Consider the following 12,715-nt stretch of genomic DNA (forward strand, 5'->3'; position numbering starts at 1 on the left):
GTAGGAAGATGTGAAGAGCATGTGAGTGCAGTTGAACAGGGAGAAATGCTACTCCAAACTCACAAGATGCTCTTCCTCGAAGAGAAACACAAACACATGCCATCCTATTTCAAATCCTAAGGAATTACTAGGCTATACTTTTTCATTAAGAGATAGGCATTGTTCATTGTTTGGGGCAGTGTTGGCCTAAAGGTTAGTAGAGTGTACTTGTTGCTGGAAGGTTCCTGGACCGATTCCCCAGACCGGCAGGAATAATCCGGATGAGGAAGTGATTGGCCACCACTGACCAACACAGCTGAAGTGCCCTTGAGCAAGGCACCGAACCCCCGGCTGCCCCAGTGGAGCTGTTCTGTGGCCATTAGTATACGGTTGTACTGGTCAGCGCCCTGGTTTTAATGTGTGTCTGTATGTGGCTGAAAGAAGCTCCCTAACTTAACTCCTTGGTCATTACCAGGATACTCCGTCCGTCCGTGTGACCGTCCGTCTGTGGACAGGTCATCTCTGGCACCGTTGGCCTGATCGCAGCCAAACTCTGCACAAACACTCCCTGGATGCCACAGCTGAAACTCTACCACAAATATTTCACCTGGGCCTGTTATAGTGCCACCAGGAGGCCGATCTTTGCTAAACATATTTTTGGAGAGTACACCTACAGGTTTTGTCCAAACATCACGCAAATTGATACACAGTCTCTCTATAGCCATTAAACAAAAAAAGTATTTCAGATTTTTCATACTCCATCCTGATTGGCTAAGATTGGCTTCCAAAGTTCGCAGGAGTGCTCCGTTTTGAACAAAATGCCGCAAATCATGAACACATCGTGTGGTTTTCGTGAAATTTTGCACACACATTCCCACTAGGCAGAGGAAGAAATGCCACTCGAACATTTTCTAATCAGCCTCATGGTGGTGCTATTACTGGCCAATTCGTGTTTTTACCTATAACTGCACCGATCTGTATAAACCTGTATAAAACACTCCCTAGAGGCCAAGAAAAAACCTTTGCTCTGTATTTTTCACATGTGCTCTTTGGAGGCCGACTTATGTAAAACACAACATGCATTCATCTTTATAACATTACTAAGCATTATGAATATACTTACGTGCTATATCTTTTACATTTCCCTGTTATAATTTAGAACCACCAGGAGACACAATATTGCAACAAATCAAAACACATGTTTATATTAGTCCAACACATTTTGTCCAAACATCACAAACGCTCTTATCTTGGTGGAGACGTGTGTGTGCCCCAAAGGGTACTTCTTCTAGTTAATTATATATTAATATATTATAATTATTTATTCATTATAAAGGATAATTCATAATTAATTTAAATTGTCTTGAGTGGCAATCAAAGCACTTTGGAGCTCCCCGCTCGGGCTCCGCTCACATGCTCTGCCTCTGAGGCAGCATGGATCTGCATGGGTAACACAGTGAGAGACAAGTGTCTGTGGTCTTGCAAGGCAGATGTTCCTTCAAAAGAGACTGAATTCATTACATTGCCTTTCTCTCTTATCATCTTCTCTGACTTCAGTTCAGCTTGTTTGCATTTAGACCATTTGTGACTAAATTTGACTGAGGGACTGCCATTGGATTTTTTTTAATTTTCGTTTTTTCATGTCATATGAAAGCAGGGAATCATATAGCTTCAAATTGACATTGTTTGTGCAGTTTGGCCCACTAGTTTTGGAGATATGGCTTATAGAGTAATGTCTTGCAGAAAACAGCGAGTTGAGAAAACAGGCTTGAAAGGTTCACTTTTGTGGTCTCTAACATTACACCTAGCTACATGTTTAAGCTTTTTTTTCATATTTACTTATTTCAGACATGCTCTACTGGTGAAAAGCTGGAATTTGCGCGATGGCAGTCTCTCAGTCAAATCTGGTCACATTTTTACAAACACTCAAAACTCTCTCTCTCTCTCTCTCTCTCTCTCTCTCTCTCTCTCTCTCTCTCTCTCTCTCTCTCTCTCTCTCTCTCTCTCTCTCTCTCTCTCTCCCTCTCTCTCTCTCTCCCTCTCTCTGTCTCTCTCTCTCTCTCTCTCTCTCTCTGTCTCTCTCTCTCTCTCCCCCTCCAGGTCAGGTGGACGAAGACAGCAGGCAGTGCGTCGGAGAAGTTCCAGGAGACGTCCATCTATAATGAGACACTGCGTATCAAGGCCATCCAGAGAGTGCAGGGGGGCCGCTACTACTGCAAGGCTGACAACGGGGTGGGGGTGGCTGCTATCAAGTCCATCCGTGTAGACGTGCAGTGTAAGTGGAGAGGGATACAGAGAGAACTAAATCTATATACTGTACATAGTGCCCTTCCACTTCATCTTCACCACAGCTGAACACCACTTTGGCCATTCCCACTGTATGTATGGATGGAGAGAGAGAGAGAGAGAGAGAGAGAGTTGAATGATGCAGTTCTACAAGGGCATGGCTTTCCACAGGACTATCTGAAAAAATGTATTCCTTTAAAATGTATTTCTAACAAAAACTTTCAAACAAATTCCAAATTGTCTCTCCAGCTATAATTCAGCTGTTTTCCCCCTGAAATTGTGTTTTGATACACTGTATATAGAATGTTTGATTAAATTCAACTAGGATTCTATACAGAGATGTATTTGGTCAGATACTCCTGTGGAGTGGTGAAGTTGGTGCGATAGATTAACAGTGTCGTTGATAATATGTTACTACCAGGTGGTACGTGTTCCCTGGCCCACTGTTTCTCAACCAACCAACGGTCCAGTCCCTCAGTCCTGCTCATAAACCAGATTCTGTCTTTACCCAACGAGGATGGTGGGCCGCCTACTACAATTTCAACCCTGTTGTCACTGATTTCACAGTAGGGAAGCAGGCAGAGAAGCAAGCGTCAAATAAATCCCCTTGACAGGTTTCAATCATAAAACAGTGCATGAGAGACAGGAGTCTATACACTGTCTACACCATGTCAGTGCACATGGGACAGCTACCAATTGACAGCACAGTATACTGTATGTCCCTTAATTGGGACTAGCACTAACCCTCCTCAAATTTAGAGAGAGAAATGATTGACATGTACTAACAAAAACTTTTCACAACACATTTTCTTTTATAACATGCAACACCTGAGAAGACACTATAATACCCAGCATTAATACATTATTGTTTCTCATGCAGTCATTAGGTGAATCAATATTATATTTATTGAAATCTTTGACAATGACTCAAATATAACTGACCGAGTCAAATTAAAACAGTGAATTAGCAAAGGCCATTAAATGGTATGATGGCAAGGATGTCACATAATCTAGAAATTGTGTCTCCATCACAACTGTGTACACGTTGTACTTGCAAACATAGATCCAAGAGAAGGAGGACAAAGGAGGGTGTCCTTGCTTTTATCTGTCATTAGAGAATATTTTCAATGAAAAAAGAAGAGAAACGGTCTTTGGAGTTAAGTGAAGTGCACAACTTCCAGCACAGGAAGCCAAAAGTTGAAAGTGCATAAAATCTGAAAGTGTAAAATACTCTTCTTTTTTGGGCCCATTATGTTTTGGCCCTCAAATTACACTCTCCACAGACTGCACCCCCATGCCCCCATCCCACCCCACCTGAGGGGTCTTTGTACAGAGTTTTGAAAGAGCCCCTCTCCACTGCCGACAGTGACGCTTCAGTGTCTTGGAGCCATGTTGACCTGTACTGTGTGTCCAGGTTGAGAAGCAGTGCTTGGCTATAGGGGCCCCGTGCTGCTGTCCGTTTTGCCGTCCCCCTGTCCCTCTGAGTCAGGGGCCAGGCCATGGAGACAAGGCTGCTTCACTGGGGGTCCCTGAGGCCCCTTGGTCCAATACTCCTCACATCCGCTGTAGGGAGGTAGTAAGATCCTGCCTCGCTTGCACGCACACGTCACGCCGTCGCCCGCACATATATTGATTCACACATAGCTGTTTCCCCCGTCAGCCGTGGGTCATGTATAGAAAGCAAAGATGGGCGTAGAAAACAAAAGACCACCAGTCCATCTATGCCCCCTTTCCTCCCCGGGGTCCCCGCTCTGCGTGGAGTTGGTAATTGCAGGCAGCCTCTGGGTATTCAACAGGTTGTGTTGCATTTGTGGCCCTGACAGCAGCTCTGTGATGCTAAACAGCATTGGCAGCCCCCTCCACCCACTATACATACTCGCTCTCTCTCGCTCTCTCGCTCTCTCTCTCTCTCTCTCTCTCTCTCTCTCTCTCACTCCCCCACACCCACACACAAACACGTACCCATTAGCGCCCAGACAACATAAGGTGACATTGGAGTGATGTTCTAATTAGACCAACACATGGAAATGGTGAGAGAGAGAGCGAGAGAGAGAGAGAGAGAGAGAGAGAGAGAGAGAGAGAGAGAGAGAGAGAGAGAGAGCGAGAGAGAGAGAGAGAGAGAGAGAGAGAGAGAGAGAGAGTCTAGGTTCTAGTGCAGAGATAATACGCAATTATCTAAAAGTGGTTATGAATTTGATATCATACCCAAAAGTTAAATTAACTAGTAAACGGTGTACAGTATGGTTATGCCATGTGTACTGTCAGAACACAGTAAACGGTGTGGAGTATCTAATTCAGTGATATAGCAAACAATGTGTAGCATCAGTAGTCACACAAGTGTTGCGTTTTTAGCTTGTAGATCTGTTATTTTTGGCAAGCGACAACAGTGTACTTACAATTATAGGCTTTAGCAAGGCACTGTTTAATTTATGTTCTGTTTACTGAATAAGATAGTGTTTGTTTGGGGATACCTTATGCAGGGCTGCAGTTTCAGAAAACATGCTCCCAAATATTGTCTACTTGGTAGCTTGTACCCCAGCTCTAATGTGTTTACTATCGAAAGCCATCTCTCAACTACACTGTAAGTTGTAAGTGCTTATGACATATGGGCTAGATGCTGAGATTACAGTATAGACCTCACCAAATTGTGTCAGAATTTGTTAAAATCCATATAATCCTTGTTGCCCAAGGTTTCACCATGCTGGGCGGGAACCCCTTTTGGTGTTTTAACCCTTCTGGATGGGGTTCTGTACAGTATACATGTACAGTATTAAAAAATAATAATAATGATGCTGCTATATAAATATTTGACGTTTTTCAGAAAACTCCAGTCCAAAATGGTCTTAAGGTTTGTTGTGCTGTATTTAATCACTCTACAGATCTTACAAAAGACCAGACTAGGGACATACAAATGGTATACGCGAGTGAGAGAGGCAATGAGAGGTGGTCATTGTTTTGTTGAAAGTATAACTTGTAGCGTTAAATCAAAGAGTCTTCCACATAACTTAATGAGCAGAACATTTTCAGTCATCTGACTTTAGAACTGGACAATACACTAATATAGTACATTACTACTTTTATAATCAAAATCTTGATGCACAGACCCCTAGACCAATCAGCATTTTCTAAACTGTCAAGGCATCTTTACACCCCTAACATCAATCCATTCAAACCCCCAATGTGAAGCAGCCGCTCCATCACCCTCGACACGCTGACCAGTGAGACAGTGGGTCAGTGAGCGGGCGGGATTAACTCTAGCTAGTAGCCTCTACTGACGGAATGGACTTGGTTCAGAAACACACTGAATGGTTAACAGCTTCCTTTTTGTGTACGACCTTAGCTTAGCTCAGAACAGATATCGCCTGAATTACCCAATGGGTTATTAGGGCTGATGCTAATGAGTATTAGCTTAGCTTAGCAGAGGTTTTGCCTATACCTGGGGGATTCATTAGCATCTTCAAGGACACTCACAGGTAAGTGGAGATGTTGTTGTTGTTGATGATGATGATGATGATGCTGATGCTGATGATGATGATGATACAGTACATTGTTTATCTTTTTGGGGTATTTTGCTTTGGTCTAGCCATAGTGTTTGGTGCTGCTGCTTGTTTTAAGAGAAACTGCACGCACGCACGCACGCACGCTCACACACAAACAGAAGCTGACCTTTAGTTGAGATTGAGTCTCAAGTACCCTGAATATTCTCTGAGCACAAAAATAGAATGTGTTCATTTGACTTCCTGCGTGACTTTTTCCACAGGACGCTACGTTTCTCTCTGTCTCATTTTGTCTCTTTACATTTATTCTACTTTACTCTGTGTCTCCTTTTGTTTCTCTCTCCGTTTGTTTCTCCCCACCTCTCTCTCGATCTTCCTTTGTATCTCTCTGTTTCTCTCTCTCTCTCTTCTCATTTCTTTTGTTCTTGCTCGCTGTGCTGTCCCCGTGTGATTCTTTATATTACTGTGATTTGCCTCAGATTCTTTTCTGTTTCTTTACGCTTCTCTTTCTGTTACTGTCTTACTTCTCTCCTTCAGACCACCCTCTCCACCCCCCCTCTCCACCCCCCCTAAGTTTCTTCCTCTCATGTCTGTCTTTTCCTCCCTTCCTTTCATCCTTCCCGGTCGTTTATTTCTCGCTCTTGCATTTCTTTACCAGGGAGGGGCCTTTGTTCCCTCTGCAAGACGGCTGAATACATTTTGATGGATTTTTCTCTTAAACTGTGGTGCCAAAATCCCCAGGTTGTCTCTCGTTGTGCATAAAAACACAAAGACGTAAAAGAGAAAGAGCGTTTACGGTAACGACCGACTATTACGGTAACTATAGACCAGGGATGGGCAACTTTGACGATGGAGAGGGCCACTATATTTCCACACTCATTCCAGATGGTCATATATTATTGTCGTAGCAAAAATAGCCGATCTACAAGCTCAAAACGCGTCGCGCTGCGACACGTTTTGAGCTTGTAGATCGGCTATTTTTGCTATATTCGAATTGAAATCTTGAATTATTTTTTTCTATACTACATTTTTATGTAATTTCAAATACCTTTAATTATACTTGTGTTGAGCAATGACCGAGAATAGCAGACCTCCAAGCTCAGAACGGTCGCATCCGCAATGCGATGTGAGCTTGTATGTCAGCCATTCACTGCCTGTATATATCTTGCTAGGGAGTACCTGTCTAGCCAACACACAGGAGGACGTTAAACCAGCGCTACCCTGGCCTACGGGTTTGGAGATGTGCTGGGAATTGAATTGAACAGCACCTGAGTGTGGTTTCAGATGCTGGTGGAATAGACAATCCAAAAATGTGTTTCACCTGAAACTATTTTTACCTAATATCCCAGTTCTGTGAGGATGAACTCATGACAGCAAGTCCATTTAAATTAATATGACGGAGTTAATGACACAAAATAAATGCTCCCTGTGTTTAAGGACCGTGTAAAAACAGACATTTTAATGGGTCAATTTGACCATGCTCCTGCAATGCTGATTCATCACCGTTTGAGTTGCATACCGATAGGCTAGGACTCATAAATGATCCGTCCTCTAGAACATGCAATGCGAAAGGACGGTATAGTTGTCACGTGAACGTGTGACGCAGGGGTGTCCCATCAGGCCATCGCATCAAATAGCTGCCTCATTGTCAAATCACATCCCAGCTTGTCACCTGTTTGAAGCGATAGGTGTGAGAATGTGCTGGTTGCAGTTATGTCTCTGAAAGTGTGACAGCCACCTTCAGGTGTCTCTTGTTCTGTCTGGCTGCTGTTCAGCCGTGACACCATGTTATTTTGTTCCACTCCGACATGAGTCCTGTGCTTGCGCGCGTGTGCAACACGTGCACGTATCGATTTGCAGCATGTCTATGTGGGAGCTCGAGGAGGCCGAGCAAGCTGCATTTCACACTCGGCTTGAATTCTGGTTCATCACAATATACTGTAGTCTGTATAGTCACACTGTGTCTGGTGCTCCAGAAGGACATGTGTACATTGTCCATGCTGTAGGCTATGCTGTAGTATTGATTCTAGTTAAAGTCAAAAGATACACTATAGCTTTGAAAAAAGATGGTAGAAGATAGTTAGTAAAACATTTACAAATAGTAGTTAGTTAATATAATAGTTAGTTAGTTAGTTGCTTAGTTAGCATACCTCATGTTAGTTAGTTAGTTAGTTAGTTACTTAGTTAGCAGGCCTCATGTTAGTTACTGTAGTTAGCATGCCTCTACTGTAGTTAGCATGCCTCATGTCATGGTAGTTAGTTAGCATGCTGCATGTCTTATGGTAGTTACTGTAGTTAGCATGCCTCATGGTAGTTAGTTCGTTAGCATTCCTCATGGTAGTTAGTTAGTTAGCATGCCTCATGGTAGTTACTGTAGTTAGCATGCCTCATGTTTACTGTAGTTAGCATATGCCTCATGGTAGTTAGTTAGTTAGTTAGCATGCCTCATGGTAGTTACTGTAGTTAGCATGCCTCATGTTTACTGTAGTTAGCATATGCCTCATGGTAGCTAGTTAGTTAGTTAGTTAGCATGCCTCATGGTAGTTAGTTAGTTAGCATGCCTCATGGTAGTTAGTTAGTTAGCTAGTTAGCATGCCTCATGGTAGTTAGTTAGTTAGTTAGTTAGCATGCCTCATGGTAGTTAGTTAGTTAGTTAGTTAGCATGCCTCATGGTAGTTAGTTAGTTAGTTAGCATGCCTCATGGTAGTTACTGTAGTTAGCATGCCTCATGTTTACTGTAGTTAGCAGGCCTCATGGTAGTTAGTTAGTTAGTTAGTTAGCATGCCTCATGGTAGTTAGTTAGCATGCTGCATGTCTTATGGTAGTTACTGTAGTTAGCATATGCATCATGGTAGTTAGTTAGCATGCTGCATGTCTTATGGTAGTTACTGTAGTTAGCATGCCTCATGGTAGTTAGTTAGTTAGCATGCCTCATGGTAGTTACTGTAGTTAGCATATGCATCATGGTAGTTAGTTAGCATGCTGCATGTCTTATGGTAGTTACTGTAGTTAGCATGCCTCATGGTAGTTAGTTAGTTAGCATGCCTCATTGTAGTTAGTTAGTTAGTTAGCATGCCTCATGGTAGTTAGTTAGTTAGTTAGCATGCCTCATGTTTACTGTAGTTAGCATATGCCTCATGGTAGTTAGTTAGTTAGTTAGTTAGCATGCCTCATGGTAGTTAGTTAGTTAGTTAGTTAGTTAGCATGCCTCATGGTAGTTAGTTAGTTAGCATGCCTCATGGTAGTTAGTTAGTTAGTTAGCATGCCTCATGGTAGTTAGTTAGTTAGTTAGCATGCCTCATGGTAGTTACTGTAGTTAGCATGCCTCATGTTTACTGTAGTTAGTGTCATGTATTTTCACACACAACTAACCCAGTTTACTCACTAAACTAGAGAAATGAACTCTGTCTAGACTAAACTGTAGAGTAGTGAAAAACCTCGTCAAAAGCATCGAAGAAACAGGCAGGCAGAGAGGTGAACTGGAATCCCATCGAAGTATTTATTGCAGAAGTAGGCTACAAATACAACAGAGCTTCCCCATGGCCATAGCCGGCCCACGGGAGCACACGGACTGCCTGACCGCTGACGCGGCCAGCCAAGACTGATGATCTTTACATTGACAAAATGACAAGATATATACCTTTGCATAGACAGAGTTGAATTCAAGAAGGGTGGAGTTAAGATTTACATACAGCGTTTGGTGACAGATAGCCGTCTCTCAGAAACATCTTGACGGTTCCTGGAGGACAATAGAATACTAAGTGTCTCCCAACACCTGGCCAAGCCTCAAAGAGTTTGAGAACAAAGCCTAGCCACAGGTACTTCACTGAGGACTTCTAATGAAGGAAGGCCCCCAGACTAAGCACTTTTGACCAGACAATGAGTCTCCACCTTAACCTGCATCAAATTAGCACAGAGACCAAATGTATAGTGTAATTATTGACAGAATATGGCAAATATGGCTATGGACTATATTTTACGATACCACATTAGCATATGCCTCATGGTAGTTAGTTAGTTAGTTAGCATGCCTCATGGTAGTTAGTTAGTTAGCATGCCTCATGGTAGTTAGTTAGTTAGTTAGCATGCCTCATGGTAGTTAGTTAGTTAGTTAGCATGCCTCATGGTAGTTAGTTAGTTAGTTAGCATATGCCTCATGGTAGTTAGTTAGTTAGTTAGCATGCCTCATGGTCAGTTAGTTAGTTAGTTAGTTAGCATGCCTCATGGTAGTTAGTTAGTTAGCTAGTTAGCATGCCTCATGGTAGTTAGTTAGTTAGTTAGCATGCCTCATGGTAGTTAGTTAGTTAGTTAGCATGCCTCATGGTAGTTAGTTAGTTAGTTAGCATGCCTCATGGTAGTTACTGTAGTTAGCATGCCTCATGTTTACTGTAGTTAGCAGGCCTCATGGTAGTTAGTTAGTTAGTTAGTTAGCATGCCTCATGGTAGTTAGTTAGCATGCTGCATGTCTTATGGTAGTTACTGTAGTTAGCATGCCTCATGGTAGTTACTGTAGTCAGCATATGCCTCATGGTAGTTAGTTAGCATGCTGCATGTCTTATGGTAGTTACTGTAGTTAGCATGCCTCATGGTAGTTAGTTAGTTAGTTAGCATGCCTCATGGTAGTTAGTTAGTTAGTTAGCATGCCTCATGGTAGTTAGTTAGTTAGTTAGCATGCCTCATGTTTACTGTAGTTAGCATATGCCTCATGGTAGTTAGTTAGTTAGCATGCCTCATGGTAGTTAGTTAGTTAGTTAGTTAGCATGCCTCATGGTAGTTAGTTAGTTAGTTAGCAGGCCTCATGGTAGTTACTGTAGTTAGCATGCCTCATGGTAGTTAGTTAGTTAGTTAGCATGCCTCATGGTAGTTAGTTAGTTAGTTAGCATGCCTCATGGTAGTTAGTTAGTTAGTTAGCATGCCTCATGGTAGTTACTGTAGTTAGCATGCCTCATGTTTACTGTAGTTAGCAGGCCTCATGGTAGTTACTGTAGTTAGCATGCCTCATGTTTACTGTAGTTAGCATGCCTCATGGTAGTTAGTTAGTTAGTTAGCATGCCTCATGGTAGTTACTGTAGTTAGCATGCCTCATGTTTACTGTAGTTAGCATGCCTCATGGTAGTTACTGTAGTTAGCATGCCTCATGTTTACTGTAGTTAGCATGCCTCATGTTAGTTAGTTAGTTAGTTAGCATGCCTCATGGTAGTTACTGTAGTTAGCATGCCTCATGTTTACTGTAGTTAGCATGCCTCATGTTAGTTAGTTAGTTAGTTAGCATGCCTCATGGTAGTTACTGTAGTTAGCATGCCTCATGTTTACTGTAGTTAGCATGCCTCATGTTAGTTAGTTAGCATGCCTCATGGTAGTTACTGTAGTTAGCATGCCTCATGTTTACTGTAGTTAGCATGCCTCATGGTAGTTAGTTAGTTAGTTAGTTAGCATGCCTCATGGTAGTTACTGTAGTTAGCATGCCTCATGTTTACTGTAGTTAGCATGCCTCATGTTAGTTAGTTAGTTAGTTAGCATGCTGCATGTCTTATGGTAGTTACTGTAGTTAGCATATGCCTCATGGTACTAGTTAGTTAGAATGCTGCATGTCTTATGGTAGTTAGCATATGCCTCATGGTAGTTAGTTAGCATGCTGCATGCCTCATGAAGTAAGTAATTCATGGCCGTTGAGTCAGAGGTTGTCTCGGAGCTGGACTTTGATGATCTGATCAATGACTTTCTTCAAACAAGGCCAGAAGAAAGCGTGTGGTTTAGGCAGGATTTCCGACTTTTTTTTGTAAAACGTACCTGCCGTAAGTTTTCCAGAAACGTACAGATCATCTGTGATGAATCCTGTCAGGCTTTGTCTCCCGTGTACTTTCTTGAATTTATTTAAAAAGTTTGGGAACCACTGGCTTAGATTATCTGCAAACACACCTGCAAGCTCGCATGCACACATGAATGCTGGCTGGCACGTTCTTCAGACATTCATCGGTCCATTCCGCCAGGCTTCCTCTCCTGTATTCCAGTATCCTGTCAGTCAAGTTGTTGCCCTGATAAAAAGGAATGTTTCACGACTCCATGAACATTTCATGCCGGTGTATAATTAATAGCTTTGTGCAGCACAAGGATACCTTGTTAATGTTGTGTATCAGAGTATGGACACAGTGAGGGCTGTTCATACCCAGGCACTATAACTACCTTATAGTTCTATAAAGATGATCGAGGAAGTGCACCTCGGAAAGTGTTGCTATTAATGTAGATGATAGAATAGAATAGAACATTTGTATTGGCATTAAAATAGGCCTACAACAATAAAAACGCCAACTTGGACTAACTAAAAAAAAATGCGGAAGCTTGTTTCCATTGTGGTCCAGTCGTTAAAATCAAAGACAGAACAGTGCAAACAGGACTTCTAAATAAGACCGGTGTAGCTGTGGACTGTGGAGCCATGAAGATCACCCTTGAACTGGGTGGTAATAATATGTTTTTCTAAATGCGGGGTGCATGATGAGGAGACTATACTGAAGCTAATGCTCTGGTAGGATAACTATCATTACCTCAGGTAGGGTTAGCTTATCCATATGGGCATTCCTATACTATTCGCCGGTACCATTTCAGCCTAGTAACGTTTTCAAAATAAACGTATTTTTTACAGATTTCTTAATTTTTTTCTGAAAGAGGGCATGTTCAGCTGTCAGAAAAACATATTGTCCAGCTTAATGCATTATTCCAATTTTTCCATATAAATATCCATTGACACTGTAACAGTGGGGAGTGGGGACTGTTAGACATATACAAGCTTGTAGGTCTGCTATTTTTTTTAAATCGAAGAACGACTGACATAGAAACATAGCTTTTTCAGAAAACTGTCAGGATTTAGAAGACATTTTTAGAATCTGATCTCAGGTCAAAATGGGTTAAAAACATTCTAACTCAAGTGGACGGCAGAGTCCACACCAAATAACAAA

At 42.1% G+C, this 12,715-nt stretch overlaps 1 protein-coding gene across 1 annotated transcript in view; it reads left to right on the plus strand.

Moving 5' to 3' along the window:
• Positions 1 to 12,715, plus strand: part of LOC306920619 (MAM domain-containing glycosylphosphatidylinositol anchor protein 1-like) — a gene marked incomplete at both ends in the record, with an annotated part of 247,081 nt that overhangs the window by 80,241 nt on the left and 154,125 nt on the right. Inside the window, one exon of the mRNA XM_079497429.1 lies at positions 2,080 to 2,254. Within this exon, the coding sequence (XP_079353555.1) occupies positions 2,080 to 2,254 (175 nt within the window). The remainder of the gene's footprint in view (positions 1 to 2,079; positions 2,255 to 12,715) is intronic.

Source organism: Electrona antarctica, assembly GCF_951216825.1.
Source record: "Electrona antarctica genome assembly, chromosome: 3".
NCBI classification, from domain to species: domain Eukaryota; kingdom Metazoa; phylum Chordata; class Actinopteri; order Myctophiformes; family Myctophidae; genus Electrona; species Electrona antarctica.